Genomic DNA, 21964 nt, shown 5'->3' with positions numbered 1-21964 from the left:
AGTGCAGTAATTACACTCTCTAATGGCTGAGCTCTCCAACAGCTGTCAGAGCCTGTAAACAGACAATTTAGGATAAAACGCTCCCAGGAGGAAGGGGAGGGGGTGTGGGGGAGAGAGCGCGGCTGGAAAGGAGCCTAGAACGCCAGCCGGAGAGGGTTAATGTTCTCCCCTGGCTGATGGGCAGGGGCGCTCTGCTTTGCAGGCACCAGCCCCCACACCCCCATCTCCGGTGGAAGGCAGCAGGGCTTCGGGGAGTTGGGCCGCTGCCCGCTCTGTTACTGAGACGTGAGACGGGATCCGCCGTGTGCTTTCGTGGGCACCAGGCAGACGTCAGAGGGCACGGCTGGGTGGCCAGCGCTGCACTACCCAAGCCGGCTCCAAAAAAGCAAGCTCGGGTCTAACCGTGTGGGAGCAGTGCTGTCCAGGGGAGAACAGTGCTTGCCCCCAGTACCTGAGTGAACTCGGGGGGGGCGAGGTCTCCCATTGTGCCACGTAGACATACCCCGGTTGCACTGTAGGCCGGGAAGGGCTGTGCGTGTGACCCTGTTCAGGAGGGGATGACCCCATGCCCCAGCAATGAGGGAGGAGTTCTCTACGGTCAGGCATGTACAACGCGTGTGTTCGGGTATGCAGAAATTCGCATGCACGCACTGGTGCAGGGGCTGGGGGTATTTGTGCGGGCACATGGGTGAGCATGGGGGTGGTGTTGGCCCCTGGTCTGCAGGCGTCGGGCGCCCCATGCAGAATACGTGGGGTCACACGTGGTCCATGCATGTCTAGGATAGCTCCCGGCTCTCAAGCCTGACTGCAGCTCACTCTGGAGACGCCTGCTTTTAGCTCATGAAGTCATTGGCTCGATCCTCAGTGCCTCGGCCGAGGTGGCAGCTCTCACCGCTGCACTAGGGTGGGCCGAGGCAGGCACTGTTGGGGGCAGAGGGTATTCTGCGTGCCCTTGCGTCTCCTCTGCTGTGCCCCTTGGACCTCACGGTGTCCCCGGGGTCGCGTTATCCAGCCTGTGTACTTGGCTGGACACGGAGGAGCCTGGTGACTGGTGGTGGCGCCGCAAACAGGATGGGCATCAAAGCTGCCTGGGGGACCCTGGGACCATGCTGCTTGCAAAACTGACCCAACGTGTCCTTTGCAAAAACTGTATGTGCCTCCTTCTCCCTGCTGCTCTGGGGGTCAAGAGCCTGACGGCTTGCCTAGACGGAGAAGGTAATGAGCAACAGGCTTGGGCATCATTCACATCCTTGCTTACGGCCTGCTGTCTTCCCTGTGCAGACAAGGTCAGAGTCCTTGGCGTGACCTAGTGCCGAGCAGGGCTGATGGGATACCATGGGGGCACACGGATGACGTTATCCTTTGTTTCACCATTCTTGCTAATGAGAACCCCCCCCAGGCCCCATCTGCTGGGGTCATTGCAGCTCTGGTGACTGATGAGAAGGCTCCAGGAGGGTGGTTGTGTTGCAGGGTAAAGGGGGCACGGTAGGGATGTTGCTATATATCCCTCTGCCTCCAGGCACCTGGGGAGGTACTAGGTCCCACCTCCATGTATTTGTTCCTGCAAGGTGCTCAGACATGGCAGCGCTGGGCACCAGAGAGGACAGATGGACAAAGGTTCACGTGGGAAGAGATTCGTAACCTTTGGATCCTAGCTTCGTGATAGAAAGCTATCCCTGCGGAGAAGGTGAGATGGGGTGTCTTGGGGCTTTTCCAGGTTATGGACCAGGAGTTTGTGCTGGAGTTCCCTTGCGGTCCATCCCGTGGCGGTCCTGAGGAGACATCTTCAGCTGCTCCCACATGGTGTGGTGACTCGGGGCAGGCTCTGTGGAGGCAAACACACTTGGAGATGGAGGATCAGAGCAGGCCGGCATCCCTTTCCCCTGGCTGACTTGGGGCATCCTGGCTGCTGTTGGATTTGCTTGTGTTTGCACTTCTTTTCCCTAAAACATGGGTCAGCAAAGCGGGTCTGCTGGCAGGGATGTTTGCACCCCGCAGTGGTGCTCGTGCCGATGGGGGCAGGCCCTGGGAGTTTGCTGACGGGCCAGGCGTTTCTGGGAGGCAGGGAGTGGATGGTGTCCAGCGGGGCAGGGTGGGATCGGCACAGACAAAGCGGCTTCCCTCCCTGCAGGATGCCGCAGCGCTGAGCTGCCACGAGGTGGCAGGGCACCTGGCTCGTCCTGCCACGGCCAAGTTGGGGGTCCCACCTGTGCCGTGTTGAGCCTTCAGCAGACAGCCCTGAGGGCTGGCAAGGGGAGGCAGGGCCTTCTATCCACCTTGTACACCCCTTCCCCCCACCCCGGGAAGCTGAGGTTTGTCCTCAGCCCATAGCTCACAAAGGGTTAATTTTTATGAGCCGAGGGCTTTGCTGGGAATGAAGCACCCGGGCCAGCTTCGCGGGGGGGCTCAGGCTCTGGGATCGTAAAGGAGTTGCTGATTTCTAGGTAAACCCAATTCACTTGGCAGGTTACCTTTTTTTTATTTTGGGGGGCGAGATTTCCCCTGCTCGGCAGGGAAATCGCTACGACCTGGTGGCGGGGCTCCCGAGTCGGGACTGCAGGGCTGCAGCCGGCTGGGGAAATGCACGTCCGATCTGCTCAGGCAAAAGCTAGCTGTCCAGTATAGCAGGAGGGGTGTCTGCAGCAAGAGGACACAAAGCCTGCCTGGACCAGATCCTGCTTTCCTGATGCCAGCGTGAATGTCCCTCCCCGCTGAGGTTACTGAGCACAAAGGGGATTTGCACGTGGAGGATTTGACCCTCTTTGCTTTCCCTCCCTTGCCGTTATATCTTACAGCGCCTCGATGGTGAGATATGAAACCCGGCTTGGCCATCCACTGCCTAGGCATTCACAGAGGAGGGGTGTTGAGCACTTGGCCCCGCTAAGGATGACACCTTGGACAGAGTTGCTCTCACCGAGCGCTGAACAAGGGACTCTGCAGAAACCAGGCGGACGGCATCCTCCCCACAGCTGCTCCTCTCTCTGCTTCGGACCTGCCCCAGGAACGACTTCAAGGAGCAAGGCCGCCAGGTTCACACCCGTCCCTGGGCCCGCGCACTAGGCTGGAGCTCACCGAGCCAAAGGAGAGAAAGAAGCACCGCCAAGCCGGAGCGACGAGACGGTTGGCTGGGCATGAGGCGTAGCAAGCGGCGGAAGGAAGCCCGCACAGTTTGCAGCTGGGCTTGGGGAGCGCTTGGGCCATGCAACACCGAGCCGGTCAAGCGTTTCCCATGCGAGGATCGTAGCTGGGCTACCAAGCCACCAGCAGCAGCATGGAGACACGCTGCCCAGTGCTGTCTCCCTTCACATGGTTTCAGAGCCAGAGAGGGACTCTGGAAAACCGAGGCCCATCCCTGAGACCCCCCTTTCAGCCTTATCAGGAGCAGTCGGGCTGAATTTTTAGGGGTTGAACTACTCTGGTACTATGAACATCTGCTCTGATTGCTTTTGGCCTGGGTGATGGGTAGAAACTCCCAGCACCAAAGCAGGGAAGAGCAGAGCAGCCCGGGCCGGGGCTGCAAGCAGGCTTCCTGCAGGCGAGCCGAGCCAAGAGGCAGCGCCCGGCTTTGCTGAGCCAGCAGGAGCTGCGTGGAGCCTGTCTGCGCTGCAAGCCGTCACTTTGCATGCGTCTCGCCCGGCATCAGGGGCGCTCAGCGGAGAGAAGGGGGCTCCCTCCTGCGGGACTTGCAGAGAGCCCTGGTTTTGTTCAGATCTGCTTGCTTGCGTGCGCTTCATTTCTAAGCAGCATGGCTCGTGACCGTGTTGCTGCTGCCCGGGCTTTCCAGGTAGAAGAAGGGGCTGGAGAGGGTTTGGAAAGGAGGCCCTTCCTGGTTATGGGGGCAGCTGCCTCGTTAGATGCTACCTGGGATGGGCGCTCTGGTGTCTGGGTCCACTGGTGCCTTGGCAAGATGGCATCGAAGCAGCGGCCCTCCTTGTCTGCCTATGGCCAGCCCCAGACGCTCGGGGAGGAGATGAAAGAAACGCTATAGCGGACATCTGCAGAGGCAGGTTTCTTCTGATTCTCCGTGGTTACCCACCGGTTTGCACCCTGCCTATCTCCCTTCTTTCTCATCCTCATTTATGGACCTGTGCACCTACTTAAGGCCCATCTAATTCTCTGGTCCATCTCTGAATCCTGCTCAGCTGAGGCCCCCCGTGATATCCTGCAGCAGTGAGTTCCCCGGGTGAGCCCTCCTGGGATCCGCTCTGCCTTCCAGGAAACCCAACCCTTTGTCTGTGTCACGTGGGAATGTAAGCGGGACTGCTCAAATTATCGCTTCCCGTGCATTATTTTATATGCCTCTACTGCAGTCGCTCTTTGTTGTCCTCCTCTCTCATCCCTTCTCTCCTTTTCAGTTGCTTGCTTAGACCCTTTTATATGAATAACTTTGGGGCTCTTCCACACGTTCATCGCAAAGCACTTTACCAGGTGACAGAGTGTCTTTACTCCCATTTCACAGGTGCGGACACTGAGGCGCCGAGGTGAAGTGACTTCCCAGGGTCACATGGCTGTTCGGAGGCAGAGCTGGGCGCAGAAGCCCATTCCCTTGATCCTTCTCCATGTGTCCTGTTCTTGCCACTCCTCTGGAGGCACGGCAGCACGTGGCATGGCAGAGCCCCTCCAGGTTGGACAACCATGGTACTGGGAAGGTCTCCAGGGGGAAGCCGCCAGCTCCTTCCCAGCGTGCCAGATGCTTTGTTCTGCAGGCTCCTGGACACCGATGCAGCCGGGAGCAAAGATGAGATTCAGCCCAGGCACCCTCGTATCTTCCAGCAGCGATGCGCCGTGCAGCCCATCTTTCTACAGGGCCGCGGGGGTCAGCTCTCGCTCCAGGTACGATCTCGTGCATTGGAGAAACTCTCAGATCAAATCCCCGAGAGCTCCTGTGTCGTTCGGCCGCTGACGTGTTTCTGTCACCCGCGCTCCCATGCAGGTCAAGAGCCCCGTCGGCTCCTCATTTCTGCTTGTCTCTGCGCTCGTGCTGCCCAGCTCGCAGGGCGGGAGCATGGAGAGGGCTCGAATGATCTTTCCGCTCTCCCTGGACCAGCAAGGATGAGGTTTCTGAGGCTTCACGCTGGGATAAAGGAGTGTAATCCGGGCTTGGCTGTGGGCCTTTTCTGCTGGTGAGTACAAAAATTTTTTAAAAAGGCTAAATTCTTCTTTCCTGGGGCTGGTTGAGAGGGGCACAAAATGGTGAATCCGTGTAGAAATGTATCTACCTTGGGCACGCACCTGCTTTCTGTACAGGCTGCCCCAGGCGAGGTGTGTGAAACGACGGGCTTTTCCACCCCTGATTAAATCTCTGTCCGTGGGAGCGCTGCCAACTCCGGAGGCCTTTTGGCACCGGTATTTGGGGGTTGCTGTACTGGTGCCAGCTGCCCGGGTGACCTCACCGCACGCAGCCTCGCCGGAGGGAACAGCGTCGGCTCGGGCCTGGGGACCGGGGCTTGTCAGGGAGACAAAGAGCTCTTGAGTGGAAGGGATTGTTAGGCTCTAACTCATGCAAAATCTGACACTGCAGATATTTGAAATCAATAAGCCAGGTTCTGGGTCTTTCCCTTCCCTTTGGAGGGAGGATTTTCTTCTCCCTCAGCCAAGCTGTCCTCCCAAAGTTGCACACTGCTCAACGCACAGGCCCCCGCATTTTAACCAGCCTCGAAAGCCCCCCGCTGCGCCATCCGCCCCAGGAGTTGGATGGCCCCGGGGGAGGGAGCCCGTGGGTACCGCGCAAGGGCCGCGTGCCCCCGTGTTAGCATCTGCAGCTGGGGCAGTTGGTTTAAGACGCGCGCGCGGGCCGTGGCATCGGGGCAGCGGTTTGCTCGCGGCGCCCCGCCAGCGTGCCCGCTGTGCTGCCCAGCCTCTGCAGGAGCGAGCCGGCTGGGCGGACACGCACGTACCTGGCTGCCCGGGGATCCGGCGCGGCAGGGCGCTGGGATGAGGTGGCAGGGGCAAGTACTGCCGAGGCGCGCCGTCAGGCCCACGAGCTGCCCCGCGTGCCTCCGGCCGCACACCTGCCCGCCGGCCGGGCCGGAGGGAGCAGGCGTGGTGCCCGGGGCGCGCCCGCGCTCGCTTCCCAGCCGCCCCGACGGCTGGACGGAGACCTCTCCCCATCGTCGCCCCCTGGGCCGGCGCGCTCCAGGGGCGCCGCTTAAATCCTAGAAAACAAGGGGGGCAAGGACCCCGGGGGTCGCAGCGGGTCCACCCCGCTGCTCCAGGCAGGGCCAGCCCCGACTCCGTCACCTCAGCCAAGGCTTTGTCCACCCGGGGCTTAAACCGCCAGGGATGGAGACTCCCGCACCGCTCTGGGCGGCCCGGGCCAGCGCCTTCCTCAGGGAGGAGTTTTACTCCCCGCGCCTCACGGCCGGCGCGCTGCGCCCCGGCGGGCCCGGCCCGGCCCGGCCCCGGCGCCGTTCCCCCGCGCGGCCACGGGAGGGCCCTCCCCCCGCCCCGCCCCGCCCCTTTCAGCTGTTCCCGGGAGAGTGGCAGTTGGCCCGGGGTTGCCATGGGGACGGGGCGGGGCGGCGGGTGCCCCGCCCCCAGGCGGGCGGGGCCGGGCTGTATAAAGGGGCCGGCTCCATTCAGCGGCACCAGCCGGGAGGCAGCCGCCGCCGCCGCTGAGGGAGCCGGAGCGGGAGCGGGAGCCGGGTCCGGGCTCGGCGGGAGCGCGCAGCGCCGGAGGCAGGAGCCGTCCGGGCGCTGTGAGTGCGACTCTGCCCCGGCCGGGTCGGGTCGGGCCGCTCGTTTTTTTTGCCCCCGTCCTTGATTATTTGGCGCCGCTTTGCCCCGCGGCCGCGCGCCCGCTTGTCTCCTCAGCGACGCCGCGTCTGTCCCGGGCGCGGGCGCGGGCGCGGCCCGGCGGGACGTTGGGCCGGGAGAAGTTGCCCGGCTCCCCCCTCCCCGGCCGGCCGGCCGGCGGCGTCCGGGGGTGCTCGCGAGGAGAGGGGGGAGGCCCCCGGCTTTGCGGCGCCTTGCTCGTCTCTCTCTCTGCTTTTCCTATGGACTGAGATGGCCTCCGAGCTGGCCATGAGCGCGGAGCTGCCCACCAGCCCCCTGGCCATCGAGTATGTCAACGACTTCGACCTGATGAAGTTCGAGGTGAAGAAGGAGCCGCCCGAGGCCGAGCGCTTCTGCCACCGCCTGCCGCCCGGCTCGCTGTCCTCCACGCCCATCAGCACGCCCTGCTCCTCCGTGCCTTCCTCGCCCAGCTTCTGCGCCCCCAGCCCCGGCGGGCAGGCGGGGGTGGCTCCCGGCGGGGCCGGCGCGCCCGCCAGCAAGCCCCAGCTGGAGGACCTGTACTGGATGTCCAACTACCAGCATCACCTGAACCCCGAGGCGCTCAACCTGACCCCGGAGGATGCCGTGGAGGCGCTCATCGGCGCCCCGCACCACCACCACCACCACCACCACCACCAGCCGGGCTACGAGGGCTTCCGGGCGCAGGCCTTCGGGGCCGAGGAGATGCCGCCCTCGGGGCACCACCACCACGCGCACCACCACCACCACGCGCACCACCTGCGGCTGGAGGACCGCTTCTCGGACGACCAGCTGGTGAGCATGTCGGTGCGGGAGCTGAACCGGCAGCTGCGCGGCTTCTCCAAGGAGGAGGTGATCCGCCTCAAGCAGAAGCGGCGCACGCTGAAGAACCGCGGCTACGCCCAGTCCTGCCGCTACAAGCGGGTGCAGCAGCGGCACATCCTGGAGAACGAGAAGTGCCAGCTCCAGGGCCAGGTGGAGCAGCTCAAGCAGGAGATCGCCCGCCTGGCCAAGGAGAGGGACCTCTACAAGGAGAAGTACGAGAAGCTGGCCGGCCGCGCCTTCCCCCGCGAGCCCTCGCCCGCTGCTGCCCCGGGGAAAACCTCCGCCGACTTCTTCATGTGAGGCTCCCCTGCGCCGGGGGCGAGGCTCTTCCCCACCCGCCCTTCATCCCCTGTACATAGATCCCTGGCGCTGTCTCCCTCTCGGCTTCCCCCCAGCCGCCAGACCGGGATGGACACGAGCGATGGGCTGTCTGGGATGGCTCGGACGGGGCTGATCCTGCCTCGGGACTGGATGGACGCAGTGTATGGGTCAGGCAGGGGACCGGACTAGACGGACGCCAGCGACGGGTGGTTTCCACGGGGCTGATCCTGCTTCGGGGCAGGGGGTTGGACCAGATGTGGCCTCTGGAGGTCTCTTCCAGCCCTGCTTCTCGAGGAGGGTCCTGTGAGATCCAGCCCCCAGGCAGAGAAGGCTGCCGCCCCAGACACGCAGGCAAGGAAGGCTTCCACCCCAGCCTGGTGGCACAGACTTCCAGGCACATCCAGGCTGGACTCTTTTGCAAGCTTGTCTTTTATTTGGGATTGGGGCGGGGGGTCCTTTCCCATCCAAAAAAGCCAAGAAAAGGAGCATTTTTACCTCCCCTCTGCAGCCGCCCCTGATGCAACAGAACTTTGTACCTCCCCAGACCTGGCTTTGGCCAAGGACAAGCAGCCAGGCACGCACACGCACTCCTGAGTCTTAACGTGACCCCCCCGAACTTTAGAAAGCAGCGGGGAGGAGGGAAGCCAGACGACGCTTCGGATGCTGGGGGGGGGAAGAAAGGACACCGCTGACTTGAAAGACTTGAAGCAATACGAAAAAACACACAAACAAAAAAGATTAATGATGATAATAGCAAACCTCTGACTTCTTACTTTATTTTTTTTTTTGTTCTCCTGGAAACTGGGTGACACGCAGCGTCTCGTGGGGAGGAAAGAAAAAGCCCGTGGTGAAATCTTCCTGTATCGCCCTTCGCCCCAAGAAAGCAGCCTCCGAGGAGCCGTGCCGAGCAGCTGTTACCTGTGGTTCTTAGAAGACTTTTTAAGCAATCCTGCATGCAGGACATGTATGGTATTTCAATAATCGCCCCCCCCCTTTTTCTTTTGTACTAGAACAGATGAAGAAAAAAAAGCATGATCCTGGGTTTTTTCCTTTGTAAAGTTAGTTTTTCTTTTTTTCCTTTCCCCCATTCCTGAGCGTTCAGTTTTCTGTTTGCAGCACTTCTGGGGTGCGTCTTAAACAAAAACGAATAGTCTTAAACAAATGTTTGCAAAGTGACGTTTTCTCTCTCGCTGGAGCAGTGCAGCAAAACACACACACGCGGGACTGGGATGTGTCTTGGGACTTCAGACTACAAAAAGGGTTGAGTTTACCTGCTTTTTATCTCCCTCCTTTTTCTTATTAATATTCTTGTTGTTAAAGTTGTTGGGTTTGTTGTTTTGTTTTTTTGTTTCGTTTTTTAAAAAAAAGGAAACCTGAGCCAGACTTAACTTATTTCAAGGTGTCCACTTGTACATATGTAGAATTTAGTTAGTTTTTTGCCTTTTTTTCTGAGCCTATATTTTGCTTGGTGATTTAAGGAAAAAAAAATCTTAAAAAAATAAATAAACACAAGTCTTAATGAAAGTTTGTATGTAATAGCATGCAAATAATATAAGAATTAATTTAATGATGTTGATAAAGCCGAATGCACTATATACAGGAATCAATTGGATTAAGTAATACTGTTGTTTTATAGAGATTTAAAATTATCTGTGCTCTTAAAAATATTGGGGGGAAAAAAGTTAACATTCTAAGATGACCAGAAAGGCAATATAATAATATATGGACTGCAAACAGTTGGCTGCTATATCACTATGCACCAGATTTATTTATTAACCCTTGGGAGACAAAATGTTATTTTAACTTTGATTTAAAAGAGATTGGGGGGGGGGACCCTGAAAATGCACATTATTTCTTGCAAAAGAAAGAAAAGCAGCAATCTTGTGATTCTGCTTCATGTGGAGTGGAAAAGGAAATCTGTAACTAGAAGCTGGGTTTTTTGTTTTTTTTAACAAGTTGCTTATTTAAAAAAAAATCTTAGGGGAGGTAGAAAGGTCTAAACCAAATTGTGGACTTTGGAAGCTGGTGCATTTTAGGAGCTTTGTCAAAGCATTTTTTGATGACCTGTTGTTTCAGTTTCTGATGATTTTAATCCCATTGCCTCAGGATAAAACATGTTCATGTAGAGCATCAGTTCAGTTTTTTGTTGTGTTGGGTTTTTTTTTGTTTTTTTTTTTTAAATACAAACTGCTCTTGAGCCACATAGGCAATTTTTTTGCAACCTCAAAAACCCCTACATGTATAATTTTGTGTTTGTTTTTTGGGAGTCGTTTTTCTTTCGTGTTCAGGCATCCATGTAAAATTCAGTCGAGCTTTTCCTTTGCTACGAACAGACGACAAAACAAAATAACCCCCTTCCCCACCCCCCCGGATGCCTTGGCATTTGCAGGCAGCGATGGCCTGGCGGGTGGGTCCCTGTTCTGGAGGAGACATGAGGAGCACCCGCTTCTTTGCAGTGCTTTGTTCAGCAAAATCCAGTGGATTCAATTCGTTCAAATGTGTTTTGAGTTGAAAAACCAGAGCAGGGAAATGCGTAACGGCAACCCTCAGAACAACCACGTAGACAGAAGGTTATTTGAACTTTATTTTGGGAGGATCAAGATGAAAGGCACTTTTTTTTTTACCATTTAAAAAATAAAAAGATCAGAAAATTGGCAAGACTGGGAAATGGGGAATAAAAAAATAACACCATTGTAAAGAAACACATGCACATTTTGTCCACTTCGGAAGCTGCGTTTGCTTTCAGTTTTCCCGTCTTCTGCTTGGCTTCCTACTTGAACCAGGACTCGTTTCAACGGGGTTGGAAGCGATTAAAACGGCGAGATAGATAGTAAATGATGACAGAGGTGTGTTGACACTCCTCGTTTCTTTCCAAAGTTTTCATCTCTTGGGAAGAAAAATCTGTGAACATTTTAGTGCTGTTTTTAATGCTTCTGCATTGTAGAGTTAGACCCTCCACCGATCTGGCTTTTAAATGCCTTTCACAATTTATTAGCTTGGTTTTCCCCCCCATTGCACAATATTTAAATTTATAAGTGAAAGTTTTTTGGAATTAAGTTGTGGTTTTATTCTCTTTTATGGGAATCATGCTGTAGATGGAAAATGTTTTAAAAAAAATAAATTAATTTTTCCTTATTTTTTTTCCTTAAGGAAGAGAGGGACCTAATTATTTGAGTATTTTATTTTCAATGGGTTAATTACAGCTTCATTGTATTTTTGTTTGTTTGTTTTTACAGTATTGAGACTTACAATTCTAAGGGATTTGATTCAAAGTGAGACTCCCCCCCACCACCCCCGCACATATCAGAGAAATCGTTTTCTTTTTAAATAAGGAATTATTTCCACACCAAATGAGTGCTCTCATGAATAGCTTTTAATGCTGTGTCTGTTTTGTAACCAAATCAAAAGTGTAGTCCATTGACTTTTATTTTAAATGGTAATAAATGGTTTTATTTCCCCTTTTGGATACTGTGTTAAGAGTTTTTTTAATTAAAATAAAAATCCCCAAACCAAACTAGTGCTTAAAGGCCATTTAAAAAAAAAAAGAAGCAGCGATAGGGAATGACTTCTAAATTGTTTCCTGTGCATCCGGAGAGGGCAGAAGTAGGATGGCTGTGATTTTATTTGTTTGCAGAAACATCCTTATGGGTCTAATACCTTGCAGGAAAATCTTTTGGTGCCAGTTGCAATCCCTACTACAAATAACAGATTTCCACTTTTTTTTTTTCCTTGCTTTTCTCCCTAAATGAATGCTGGAACATTTTGAGGGATTTGGAGTATTGTTTTGCAACTCCATGAGATGGCTTGGTTGGAAGGGAACTCCAATGCAACCTCCCCCACCTTCCCACAAAAATTGCGGAACCCAACCCATTTTCTGTTCCTTTTCTAGAGGCTGATTTATTTTTATTATTATTTTGCCTTCTCCCTCGGCTTCTCGGGCCACTTTAGCCCGTGTGCTGCTTTTGCTTTGCAGGTCCGAGCTGGCAGGCTGGCCCTGGGATAGCTGCGGTGGGCTTAGGCAGAGTCCGCGTGTCGTGGTGCCACTCGGAGGTGGAAAGCCGCTCCTGGGGGCCGCACCGTGGCTGCTTCTTGCTGGCGGAGGGTGGATGTTGATGCTCGGCATTTGAGGAGATCCCCTTCGGCCTCACCTCTTTTGGTTTTATTCAAAGGGAGGGAAGATGGCAGCTATTGCAGCACTGGGCGAGCGGGGCCCTGCTGGCGCATGAGGAGCAGGATGCTCCCGTCTGCGTGAGCCCGGCGAGGAGCAGATAGCGAGGACGCGTCCGCTTGTCTGGGTCACTCCCTCGCCCAGGGCAGGTTTGGGCCCACTGTCCACTTGTTCTCTTAACCTGACCGCTTGTGTCCAGCCGAATTTCTAGAGCCCCACTCCATCCCTTTGGGAAACTCGTGCAGGGCTTGGACAAGGTCTCATCCTGCAACAACACCCTGAAGCGCCCCTCGTCCTGTCCCCAGGTACCAGCCCAAAGAACAGGTCCAGAGGCCTTTAATATTCAGGATCCGGCCCAGAGCGGCCCCTGGTTTGGTGCTAGATACACTCCTTTTAGAGTCTCTACCTAGCATGAAAGATTGGCAGGGTGGGTGTGAAGGACCCCGGTAGGGGAGGAACGAGTCTATCTATCCTCCAGGCTTTGTCTGCGTATCCCTTTGCTGGATCCATTACATTTTTCGATGTGTAGCAGCTTGTGCAGCCTGAATTTTTTTTTTTTCCTTCCTCAGATCTGTGACCGGGCATCCCTCCGACGGGGAGGTAGGGGCGTAGGCTAGTCCGTTTTCGAATCCGATGCCCGGAGTCCTTCCAGGGTTCAGCTCCAGCTCCCCATTTCATTATGCTCCTGCACACCTCGCCTCAGCCCCTGCAGCCATTTATCTCCGGTGAAAGCCCCCCAATCTTCCTTCCTGGGCATCTGCCCACACACGACCTGACCTTGGCATTTTTCTTTTGGAAAGCAGCTCCTACCCACAATGGCAAAGCTGTTATTAAATAAGGAGGGGAGAGCAGGGCCGGTGAGGGGAAGGGGTTTTGCTCGGGCAGGCTCTCTCCCACCACCTTGCTGCGATACCGTTGAACCCCAAGCAATAGCTCTTTGGGAGAGTGATTGCTAATAACCCTGTGTGGCACCTGGAGCAGAAAACCAACCGTGTGCATCTGGAAAAGAGGCTTTTCTACCTGCTTTAATGCCATCCCTTTTGGTGGGGTTGGGGGTAGCTCCTTGCCTGGCGTCTCCCCTTTATTTTGGCATTGCTCAAACTGGGGTTTGTGCCGGACTCCGAGAGGGCGCACGGCGTGCTGGAAGGAAGGAGCACGCAGGCCACAGGCAAGGGGGAATAGAAATGGAGGGCAAGGGGCGTGAAGGGGGATCTTCCTTGCCGTTTTCACTTCGGGTATTGGAGAGACTGCAGCAGGGTTGTAGGGGCGTGAAGCATTCAATATTATTATTATTATTATTATATTTTTTTTTTAATTCTCCTCCCTGATGTGGACTCCCAGGAGCACGCAGCAGTATAGCAAGCTTTGCAAGGGGGTTCATGACCTGATCGAGTTTTAACACCGCTGCTCTGTATGGCTCGTGTCGTGCCATGTGTGCATGTGTATGCATTCATCTCTGCTTGTGCACATGTATAGAAAAGATGTTGTGCCTTGGTTTTGCCGTTCCAATCCAGGCTTTTAAATAGGGTCCCATGAACCAGGTTGCGAGATGCTATTGAGTGAAGGTAACATGCTCTGCTGGGCACGGTGTAGTGCCCCTTTGGGGCAGAAAGCAGTGGCCGTTCAGGCAGACATCACTTGGCTGGTAAGCGATATTTCTCTGTGGCCAGCTCAAACCGTAGCATGCTGCGCTGGACCCAGGGACCGTCCAGTGGCGTGGTGGTGGTGGGGAAGTGAAGTGAATTGTTTGATTCCCAGTTGTGGGCAACGCGAGAGCGATGAGCACTAATTTGTGTAGGGGGCCTGGGCCCTGGTTTGGAAAGCAGGCTCTGAACATTGAGGTTTCTTCCCGTCTCTTCATACCGGGTGTCCAGGTTCGTGCACACCCGGCATGTATAGGGACGTGACTCGATGCTAGAGTTTGGGGGTATGCACCCCACAGACCTTCATAGCCATGCTCCAGTTGGACCGAGTCCATGTTTCATTCCCAGGGTTGAACGCTGCCTGCTGCGGTGTGTTACGGTGAATGTGGGGCCACGTCGAGCTGCGGAGGAGGGGCAGTTACATAACTCATGGCACTCGCTGTCCTGTCTGCATGCTGGAGGGATTTATTGCTGAGCAGTATGGGGCTGGATGCTTTCCCATCAGGCTCAAGGACTGGGAGCTCGGGGATTTTTTTTTTTCCCCCCTCTCCAGCCGGAGAGCTCTAACGCATCCAGACTGATTTCCTCTGTGCTCGCTCGCTCCATCGCTGACCTGAGCATCTTGTAGCCAGCGCCAGGATGAAGTCACCGGAGCTGAGCCCGGGGGAGCGACTGAAAGCACTCAACCCGGATCGCGGCTGCTCGTCTCGCTGCGCGGGTAGAGCAAGCCGCGGGTGCAGGCCTTATCCCGCTCTTGGCTTCAGCCCTGCCATGTGTGTCTCTCTCTTAACAGGGACCAAGCAGCCAGAAACATCTAAGAAATAAGCACCCGGTGCTTTCTCCATCTCCAGCCTGGCACAGCCAGGTGTCTGCCTCCGGGAAGAAGGTACAGCAAGGTCTCTCCCTGCACCAGCAGGCACATTGCCCTGGGCTTACAGATGAGGCAGCCAAGCGGCACCGAGGAGGTAGTGACATGCCCAAGGCTATTCTGAGAGTCGGTGGCAAGGTCACAGCCAGTCATGCAAGCCCAGAGAGGCTTTCACGAAGTAGCTGTAACCACCCTGCTCAGGCATTTGCCCCAGGGGCTTTGCCCACCCAGGAGCCCTGTTGGCACTGAACATTGCAGCCGCCTGGGTCCTTTTGTGGCTGGCAGGGCTGTGCGGGTGTCCAGGCCCCTTGCTTTGGGTGGGTTTCAAGCGCTGGCTGGAGGACAGAGATGACCAACCCCCTTGCAGCTGCCGGGTCTTTTCATGCCCCTGGTTATTTCCTTCCAAACCTGCCTCCAAAAAGAGGGTCTGGAAGGCAAGGAGCATGTGGCAGCTTTGTGGCGTGCAGGCTGCAGCCTGCCATGGGCTGGCCTGGGGCCCCTTCCAGTCCTCCCCGCTCCTTGGCATCTCGAAGAGCAAAGAGAGAAGGGAGCTTTCCAGCTTGTTTTAAAAGCAGAGACCAGCGGGGTGGGCACAGAGCGCATTTCTGCAGGGCATTGCAACGTGCCTGAGCGAACGCCCCGGACTCGTCTCCTACAACCTGGCTTCACTCTGCAGCTGGATGCGGTTAATCTTTTAATTGAAGAACCCAGCTTCCCCCCGACACCCCCCTCAGCAATATTAGGGGATCACCAAGCTCTCAATGCAGGGGGCACATCTTTCCTCTCCCCCTGCTAATGCCAGTCTAACAAGCAGCTGGACTCCAGCACTGCAAAAAGCCTCGGCCCAGGTCAGTTTTGCCCCACGTGGCTCCGGGAGCTTTTCCAAGCGGCTTCAGCCTCCAGTCTGTGCTGCTGTTGGGAGTGGAGGGGTCAAGGTGGCCTTAAGTGAACCTGAGAGCAGGGAGATGGGAGGAAAGCTCTCCTTGCCCAGCGGCCGGGGGGATCCCTGACCTCTCGCTCTGCATGGTGTTTTAAGCAAGGACCTCTCTCGACCCCCTCTGCCCGATTTCTGGAGCACCGGGGGACAAAGCCCCTGCCCGCTGTGTTTCTAAGCGTTGCAACATTTAGCCAAAAAGCAGCAAAGCCCAGAGCCAAAGGTGCCTGATTCAGCCACGGTTTAATGTGAGGTATGAATCTACATGATTCATGCATTTCATTTGAAATGGCTCCTGAAAACCCGGTTTTGAATGTCCCGCGTGTCGCCAGATGCCCAAGTTCGACTGAATGTCGGCTGTCTTCCCCCCCCACCTCTGAAAAGGAGCCATTCAGTTAAAAATGGGTTTTCATAGTTTCATGGTCGGTCGGGTCGGAAGGGACCGGAGCAGATCATCGAGTCCAACCCCCTGCGCATGCAGGAAAGAGTACTGGGGCTGGCGAGGTGGTTGTCCAGCCTCCTCTTAAACACCCCCAGGGTAGAGTTGCAAATTCACATAGGTTTGACTTCTCTCCCTCCTACAGCAGGTTCGAACTTCAGGTGCTGTGTGATGTACGTCGTGTGTAGAAGTAAAGGGGAAATAATTGTTATACTAGCGTGTGTATGTGTGCCTGGATATTTTTTTTCTTAAAGAAGCTGGAAAATGATAAATCCTGTCCAAAATGGCCTGCTTCTGTTCTTGCAGTCCCTAAGCTTGGATGAGTGTGCAAATCTTATCCGCAGGTTAAAAAACCCTGAGAAATCTTCCTATTTGTTCACCTACAGGCATGTTACCCACCCCCTTCCCTGCTCGAGATCGCCTTAACCCCTCTTCGGCAGTCCTCATGTATCGGGGTGTCTGTTTAGGGGGTGCGATGATTTCCCTTTAACCTTTTCTCTCTGCGCTGGGGGATGTTTTATCTGTATGCAGGGCGGCAGGGTGTGGAAAGCCATCTCTCGAGTACCGCGCGTGCACACACGTGCTGTCTCCCTAATCTAGCAATCGGGGGCCAGAGACCTTGTGTCCACACAACCAGACTGGGCAAATGGGTAACTCGTGTTGTCATCCCAGAGCAAGAGTTTGCTCTACTACTGATGCAGCAAGAAATGCCCCCGGCCCATTTCCCCCCTCCCTACGAGGGTTTGCAGGGTGTAGTAATTCTTTGGGCCTGGCGAAGAGAGGCTGGGACCGATGTTTCCCCTCTCCCGGGCTCGGCTCGGACCCTGGTCCCCAATCGGGGTGAGGTTTGTTAGGGGAACGCTGATTGCTTAACCCATTAAAAACCCTGCAGTTTAGGCCATGCCGGACTGCCGTGCGTGACCTCGACATCCACAGGTCCGCAGCACCCGGGGACGCTTCCCCTTGCCCCAGAAGCCGCCGGCCGGCCGGCCAAAGTGCTGGTGCGGTTTGGAGAGGCCCGCGTGGGAGCGCACGCTTCACAGCTGCCGCGTCCAGCTTCCCAGGGAAATCTGAGCCTTCAGGACGTGCCTCTGTGCTTTAGCCACTTCATGTAGAGATTTGGGGCGGGGGGAGGTGTGAAAATGATCCCAAAAGCCCATCAGGGTCCTCACTTGTGGGGAGGAGATGCTCAAAGCATGAAACGTCCCCTGGGGTCTATCCCCCTTGCAGCCCCTGTGGAGCGAGGCCCAGGCATCAGGTCTTGAGGGCTGGGATTTAGGCTCCGAGGAGGAGTAGGAGACTCTTTCTGGGCAATGCATCCGTCCGTGGGCAGCAATCCTGCCTCGAGACCCCGCCAACCGTGCCCTTGGTGCCCTTGCTGCTCCCCCAGCTCCTCGCTCTCCTCTTGCTACCAGCCCCGGAGCAGACAGCCCCGCCAGGGAGGGGCAAGGACCGCGGCAGCCTCCCCTGCCCTGCAGAGAGAGGCACGGAGGGCTTCAGCTGTTGTGTTTGGGTGGAGGAGGGTGGTGGCCTCCGGCTGAGTCTCTTGGACGGGGCCTTGGGCTTTGCAGCTTGCCAGCGCTCGAGGGCTTGATGCTGGCTGCTCGCCGGGCATCGCTGCCGGGGCGGGGAGCGGGGAGAAGGGCAGGTGGGTGCTATGCAGACACCCCTCGCCCTTTCTTTGCAGCCCCTGCCCTTATTTCACACCCCATCCTAGCCAATCCCACAGCAGCACCCCCAAAATTGAACCATTTCGGCGGTGGGGTCCCGGAGTCTCTCGGGGAGGGCAGCCAGGGTGTCAGGGCTCGCAACCCCACTGTCCGGACCCCAATCCTGTATCCAGAGCCAACCTCCTGGCTGGGTTTTCAGGATCCATGCTAATCCTCTCCAGCTATCCGGCAGGAACGGCCTACGGGGTGTTTTGCAGGAGTCCTGACATCTTGAGTAACGTGAGCCCGTCTTGCAGCGCTCGCTGCTTTTAACTGTTGCTGAGAAGCAGGGAGCCCAGGGCTGCCGGAGGGCGGGTGATTGATGGCGTGTGTGGATTAGAGAAGTGCGAATTAACCAAATATTATGGCACGCTGGAGGAAATTCTTTCCCCTCGTCACGCCAACCGGCCTGCTCGCGGCTGGCACGAACCTGCGGCGTCGCTCCACTGCCGTCCGTGAGCTTGCAGAGCTGGTCAGCTGCGAGATGTGTCCGAGCACAATCCTGAGATGCTGGCTGAGATTACAGTGGGGTTTGGGGTCGGTCTTTTGTGGGGGGGGGGATGCTAAATAGTTTGAATTTCCTTCATCTTGTTTTCATTCTGCTTTTGCTTAGAGACCTCGCACTGCTGCGTGGGATCACTGAGCTGGCCCGCACCGCTGCAGCTCGCTTCAGTGCCTTTCATTCTGCTTTGCTTTAGCTTCTCTTTTCCTTTTCTTCCCTTCCCAACACCAGCCAAGCCTTGCCATGCCCACGGCGAGATGCATTGCTTTGTGTCCTTTGGAAAAACGGAGTTAATTTGGTTTGGATTGATCTGGGGTTAGAGCGCTGCTCCTTGCAGCGGCTCTCTAAGAGGCCCGTGGCTGCCTGCAGGTCTCTGGCACTACAGAGGGGATGTATTTATAATTAAGTGTGTATGTGTGTATGTATGTATATGTATATATATTTGGCAACCAGTTTTTAGCAAAGCATGCAGCTCTGCCAAAGAAAAATCACCTCTTCCAGCGCGAGGGCGCGCGCCGAAACTGCAGCTGGACGGGGCGACTTCTGCTGCAGTAGCCAGAGAGGTTACAAAGCCTCGAACCAGCTAAATCTTCCAGGAGGTGATTTATGGAGGAAAAAGGACTGTTATATAAATGCAAGGGGTGAAGTGTTTTGCTCGCCAAGTTCTTTTCCATGAAGCTTCCAGGGGCTCCGGGGCCAGGTTTTGGATTTTCTTTTCTTTGGTTTAAACAATTTGTTTTGTGTTTTTACAACAATCCTCGACTCTTAGCAGTGTTTTTGGATGTCAGCAAGCTTGCGTGCAGATGGCACCGATCAACGTTTGTGCAGCTCACAGCGGAGGGGGTAACGAGGCCTGGAGAGTCCAATCTTTCCCCTACAGGGAAAATCAGCCCATAACCAGGACCGAGGGAATCAAAGCGAAAGGGAGGAAGGTAATTTCCCTGCCCTCTCTGAGTCAAGGGCGAAACCTAAAACTGCCCTAAACATTTAGATGATAGAAGCAGGTTTTACTGATTGCCCTCCAGTAACCCAATGGGAACGTGTAGACAAGACCGCAGGGCAAAGTGCACCAGGACTTATCGCCCGGCTCCCTCCCCCATTCACAATGCCTGCAGGACTCAAACGTGATGAAACCATCGTACCAACGAAGCATAGGTTGAGGTCCTGCCATGTGCCGCCTGGGTTTGGAGCCCGTAGGGCCCACCTAAACTTTGCCGTCAAGCTTGTCTCCCCAAACACGAGGCCCCGCATCGTCTGTCTTTGGTGCTGGCTAAGATGCGCGGACTTTCCCTTGGCTCTGAGGCGCGCACCTGCGCTGGCGAGAGCCTGCCGTGCCTGCTGTGATCGTTCCCCTGGTCTGTCTAATTGAAGCGTGTAATCTCTTCCACCTTCATGCCCCTGCGGCTGTGTCCCGACATGGTAAAGTCGGAGTAGTTCAGCTGCTCAGGGCTGCCAGCTCTTGGCAAAAACCCGCTCCCCCCATAGGGAAGCAAGGGCCGAGTCCCCGCTGCAGCTTACAGGCTCTCCTGCAATACCAGTCATTAAGAGCAATGATTTTAATCATGAATGCAAAGGGCCTGACTTTGGACACCTGCCCATAGTGGCTGCAATTTACTGAATCGCAGCGTTAACGGGACCTCGAGGGTCGTTTTGCCTGGGGCGGTCAGTCCGAGGCATGCTGGCCCCAAGGGGATGTAGCAGATCAGGCAGGGGCAGAAAGCAGGGCAGGTTGGGCGGGGGGGTGGGAAGCAGAGTGACAAACTGGGCAGGGGAAGGGCCTCAGAGTGATGCTTGGGGAAAGTGGGGGCTAATTTGCCAAACACCCACCAAACCGGTGGACCGCCACTGGTCTAGTCCAACTGCCTCCCCAGAAGCACTGCCCAGTGGTTGCCAGATGTTTCTGCGACCGCGAGTAGACAAGTTTTCCTGCTCCAGAGAGGTTGCAAGGCTGTCTCGGGCTCGTGAAAAACCCTGGCGGGGGGATGGCGGTCTGCCTCTGCCCCTGAGCTATTTCTGCTGGGCATCTCTTGAAAAATGACCCGCGTTTGTCCTGTGACGTGTTCCTGTGGTGCTTTGAATGCCCTCTAGCGGTGTCACTAATTATCCACTTCCAGACCTAGGATCCTTAACGAGAAAGGGGGCCGCGTCTGCTTGTGGGCCTGCGGTGGATACATCACGGCTGATCTCTGGCCTTACAAGGCAGACTTTCCATATGCCATTGGGAGCACATGGCCACGAGTTTAAAAATGACTTTTTGTTGAAAATGTTCCTGGGGTCAACTGCAAAGAGCGGCTGCATGGGACGAGGCTGTGGGTGTGCATGTTGGTGCATTCAGAATCGCGACACCCCGAAAACCATCAGCTGGGACCCTGATGGCAGCCGGCAGCAAGGGGGAGGGAGGTGAGAAGGACCAGAGTGGGGTTTTGAAGAGCAAATTGCTAAAATTATGAAGTTCTTGAAGTATCTCAAAAGCAGGGACTGGGCAGGAGCTCGGAGGGGATGGGGCTGGGTCCTTAGAGACTTAATTACTAAAAATCTCTATATTACTAAGAGATCGTTCTTGTCCGTCTATCTACCTATTACTAAGTGATTTCTTTGCATCAACCTTCATCACAGAGGATGAGGAGGAGAACCCTGCCTTAGCTGTGCTGCTTTTTGGGTGAGAAGAGGCCTTATCAGAGGCAAGGAGGTGAATTTGCTGGAGCAAATCTATAGATAATACAAAGAAGCCATCAATCCTAGATGTGAATGCGGGAGCTCTGAAGTAGGAGGAGGACGAGCTGCTAATAAAATTCCCTGCTCTCTCCTTTAAAACAAGCCTTATGCCATGTGTTGGGGGGACTGGGTTATTCATCTGCATTTAAAACCAAGAAAAGGCTCTCGGGGCGATGCAGGGTGTTGGAGACCAGCGCGCTTTGCCTCTGGGCTCAGCAAACAGGTTGCATCAGTAGCTGAAAACACCCGGGTGGATATTAGGAAGAGTTTTCCAGCTCTGAGGGGGCTTCAGCATTGGGGCAGATTCCCTGGAGAGCAGGTAGAGTTTTTTTGGGTTTTTTTAAAGAGCTTGGCTGGGTTGGTCTGGACAGGGATAATCCTGCCTTGAGCAGGGGGCTGGTTTATCTGCTTTCGTGCTATCTGCCGTATCCGCATCGCGTTGGCCCATGGGAGCCAACTGCGGGGCCTTGCTGCCAAAGAAGCTCGTAGCCCGCGGGGATGCACGCGTAGCGTCCCAGAAGGCAGGGCAGGCGAGCACCTTTGAGACTAACTTGTTCAAAGAGGCATAAGCTGTTGTAGGTGACAGCCTAGTGAAGCAATTTTCCCCCCTCTGTTCAGCACCAGGTAGGCCTCACTTGTGTCCAGTCTGGGGCACGTACTTTGAAAACAATGTGGATGAACGAAAGAGCCCAGCGGAGAGCAACAGCAATGATCGACGGGGAAAGTTTGGGACATCTGGCGATATCTGGTGGGACGAAAGAGGTTGGGGCTGGGCTGTTCTCAGTGGGGGCAGGTGACAGGACAAGGAGCAATGGGCTCAGGCTGCAGCAAGGGAAGTTGAGGTTGGATGTTAGGAAAAACTTTCTTGTTAGGGGGGTAGTAAAGCAGTGGAGCGGGTTACCCAGAGAGGTGACGGCATCTCCATCCTTGGAGGCTTTTAAGACCCGGCTGGACAAAGCCTTGGCTGGGATGATGTAGCTGGGGCTGGTCCTGCTTGGAGCAGGGGGTTGGACTAGATGTGACCCCTGAGGTCCCTTCACACCCTTGTTTTCTGTGATTTTATTTAGACTGGAGAAGACCACCGCTG

The 21964-nt window shown here is 55.6% G+C and overlaps 1 protein-coding gene and 1 long non-coding RNA gene across 2 annotated transcripts; both read left to right on the top strand.

Annotated features, from left to right (window-relative positions):
- The first annotated feature begins 1705 nt into the window (after positions 1–1705).
- On the top strand, positions 1706–11365 carry LOC149869707 (uncharacterized). Its single transcript, XR_016441510.1, has 3 exons — positions 1706–4833; positions 4934–5123; positions 8716–11365. It is a non-coding gene; the product is annotated as an uncharacterized LOC149869707 (long non-coding RNA).
- Positions 6705–11365, top strand: MAFA (MAF bZIP transcription factor A). Its single transcript, XM_090040764.1, has one exon. The coding sequence runs from the start codon at positions 7006–7008 to the stop codon at positions 7876–7878; it is 873 nt and encodes a 290-aa protein (XP_089896890.1). The 5' UTR covers positions 6705–7005; the 3' UTR covers positions 7879–11365.
- Positions 11366–21964: the final 10599 nt, after the last annotated feature.

Source organism: Crocodylus siamensis, chromosome 3 (assembly GCF_052110815.1).
Source record: "Crocodylus siamensis isolate JL-2025a chromosome 3, ASM5211081v1, whole genome shotgun sequence".
Lineage (NCBI taxonomy): Eukaryota > Metazoa > Chordata > Crocodylia > Crocodylidae > Crocodylus > Crocodylus siamensis.
This window is presented reverse-complemented; position numbering and strand designations above follow the sequence as displayed.